Below are 2,788 nucleotides of genomic sequence, written 5' to 3'. Positions count from 1 at the left end.
TCACCTGATCTTCGAATGTCCTGCGAGGAGGTTTGAAGGAGAATGGAGGGATATCATGAATGCTTCTCCACGTGCTGTTCAGTGGGTGACCTGCTTAGATGTGGGCTTCTAATTAGCTGCAGTGGCTGTCTCCCTAATCTTTCGCATATTGTTGTTTGCAATCAATCATTTAATAATATATTTGTAATTCTTTAATTATATTAATTAATAGTATGTGTGCAATTTTACTCTGTAGATGCCATACGCTAAATAAAATAAAATCCAGAAAGAATTTTCACACTGCAGAGGCGTATGTGCTGATTTGAAACTTCCTGACACACCAAAAGTGGATAAAGACATGCACCTGGAACCCTTGCCTTTCGCAGTTTTTCTTTCGGCTGCTCTCATAAGAAACTGTAAGGCACTCGTCAAGTCCGTAGATATTAGAAGTTTGTCGACTACTGCCCTCTGGTGCTCCTGTACTACTCTTGTTTTCCTGGACGCTGTGGCTTTGACGGTAATCTTGAAAATGAAACATTTACAACTACACAACGCACACACCGGATTCGAAAGGGAATCAGGTACTCCTCTACGAATTTCCACAGTCTTTTGCCCAGAAGAGGAAGAGGAAGAGGAGACTACATACTTGAAATTATTCCAACGGTGATGTACGCGTTCTTTACCACCTGAGGGCAATTTGAACAAGGCAGCGGTCCAGATTAGGTCACTGGAGGCAGGTAGCCACACGACACCGCCGCTCGCTTTCGGACCTGAGTTACGAGCGTCCTTCGCCGGCGGCGGCGGGCCCAAAGCGTGGTTCCTGGCTCTCGTGTGCCGGCAGCCGCGCCCCTCTGGGACGGGGCCCGCCGCTGCCGCAGTGGGCGGGACACCGGAGACCGCTCGCAGATCCAGTTGCCCCGTAGCCGGTGGGTTGCGCCAAGTGGTCAAGCCGGGGCGGGTTGGCGAGCAGGCCGCGGCCGGTCTGACTGCGAGGTCGCGCCCCTATAAAAGACGCCGCCGCCGACTCGGACGGCACACTCAGCGCAGCTCACCCACAGCAGCAGCAGTTCACAGCATGGCCTGCAAGGTGAGTGCCGACGCCTTCCTCCTTTCGAGGTACAGAACAGCGGTGTCGTATGAGCCAGGCGCCGAGAGTCCATTAGCGGTTTAATGAGTTTCAGTTTACCATAGAAAGTATCATATGAAGAAAAATTTATCTTTCTCACTGTTCATGTGGAAAGTGCCGAGTAGTGTAGCTAGATTGTCATTCTAGAGCATTGCCACTTTTGCTGTAATAAGATGTTGGTAAGTTTTCAGCTCTAACGGTACAGATACAGTAGGGTCAGACACAGGGAAGGACGAACGTTGAAAGTAGTCTCCTACCTGTAGCCTGGTGTACTGGAACAGCGGTTGTCCGTGTTTTGCAGCTCATCGTCTTCGTCGCCGCTCTGGCGGTAGCCCGCGCCGGCTACCTGGGAGCTCCCGCCGTCTACGCCCCAGGCGCACCTCTGGCAGCGCGTGCGTACGCCGCCCCTGCCTACGCCGCTCCTGCCTACGCCGCCGCCCCCGCCTACGCCGCCTACGCTGCCCCCGCCCTCCGTGCCGCCCCCGTGGCCGTCGCCGCCCCCGCCATCGCTAGAGTCGCCGCCCCCGTCGCCGTCGCCGCCCCGGCCTTGAGGGCCGCCCCCGTTGCCGTCGCCGCTGCCGCCCCCGCCGCCGTCGCTGCCGAGTACGACCCCCACCCCCAGTACAGCTACGGATACAGCGTGCAGGACGCCCTCACCGGTGACTCCAAGAGCCAGCACGAGACTCGTGACGGCGACGTCGTCCAGGGCAGCTACAGCGTGGCCGAGCCCGACGGTTCCATCCGCACCGTCGACTACACTGCCGACCCCGTGAACGGCTTCAACGCCGTCGTGCACAAGGAAGCCGGTGCTCACCCCGTCGCCCCCGCCCCCGTGGCCGTCGCCGCCCCCGCTCCCGTGGCCGTCGCCGCCCCCGCCGTTGCCCGCGTCGCCGCCCCCGTAGCCTACGCCGCCCCCATCGCTAGGGCTGCCTACGCCGCCCCCATTGCCAGGGCTGCTTACGCCGCCCCCATCGCCAGGGCCGCCTACGCCGCCCCCGCTCTGGCCTACGGAGCCGGTCTGGGCTACGGCTACGCCGCCCCCATCGCTAGGGCCGCTTACGCTGCCCCCGCCCTCGCCTACGGCAAGGCCCTCATCCACTAAGTCACTTCCTCTCATCTAACAGACTCCGCTCGTCATGCTGTCACTGCCGCTCTACAAACACGATTCAACATTACAAATGCTGCACTCTGTATATAAAATGCAACAATAAATCCATTTCACTACATAATCCTGATGTCTTTATTCGTTTTACTATTTCCTTTCCAACAGCAAACAAGGACATACTCGGTAATAATACTTTATTGGACACGTCATGTTACATCTTTCTCTTTTCACTGGAAAAATTTTCAGGACCAGGTATATGTCCGTCAACCACTCTGTCAGACTGCTCCTATCGAATACAACTATGATGGAATACTCCTTAAAAAACAAGGTAAATGAAGGAAATATCGAGATGAAGTTGAACATAATTCGGTAAAACATTAATATCCTTATGTTCAAACAGAATGCTTCTTTTCGTGTTAAATTTCTTGTCTTTAGTATCATGATTTGGTGAACTTAAATGTATATGACAACTTCCCTCTAAAGTTTAAAAGTTATATTTGTAATACACGGTTTCTTGCAGCCATAGTCGCAACGTTCCAGGTACCAGAATTTCTTCATTCTATTTTACCATTGTTCTC

The 2,788-nt window shown here is 54.3% G+C and overlaps 1 protein-coding gene across 1 annotated transcript; it reads left to right on the top strand.

The window, feature by feature from the left end:
- The first annotated feature begins 960 nt into the window (after window positions 1–960).
- On the top strand, window positions 961–2,334 carry LOC126458012 (cuticle protein 21-like). Its single transcript, XM_050094792.1, has 2 exons — window positions 961–1,066; window positions 1,407–2,334. The coding sequence occupies exons 1-2, from the start codon at window positions 1,055–1,057 to the stop codon at window positions 2,205–2,207; spliced, it is 813 nt and encodes a 270-aa protein (XP_049950749.1). The 5' UTR covers window positions 961–1,054; the 3' UTR covers window positions 2,208–2,334.
- The last annotated feature ends 454 nt before the right edge of the window (window positions 2,335–2,788 follow it).

The sequence above is a fragment of the Schistocerca serialis genome, chromosome 2 (assembly GCF_023864345.2).
Source record: "Schistocerca serialis cubense isolate TAMUIC-IGC-003099 chromosome 2, iqSchSeri2.2, whole genome shotgun sequence".
In the NCBI taxonomy this organism is placed as follows: domain Eukaryota; kingdom Metazoa; phylum Arthropoda; class Insecta; order Orthoptera; family Acrididae; genus Schistocerca; species Schistocerca serialis.
This window is presented reverse-complemented; position numbering and strand designations above follow the sequence as displayed.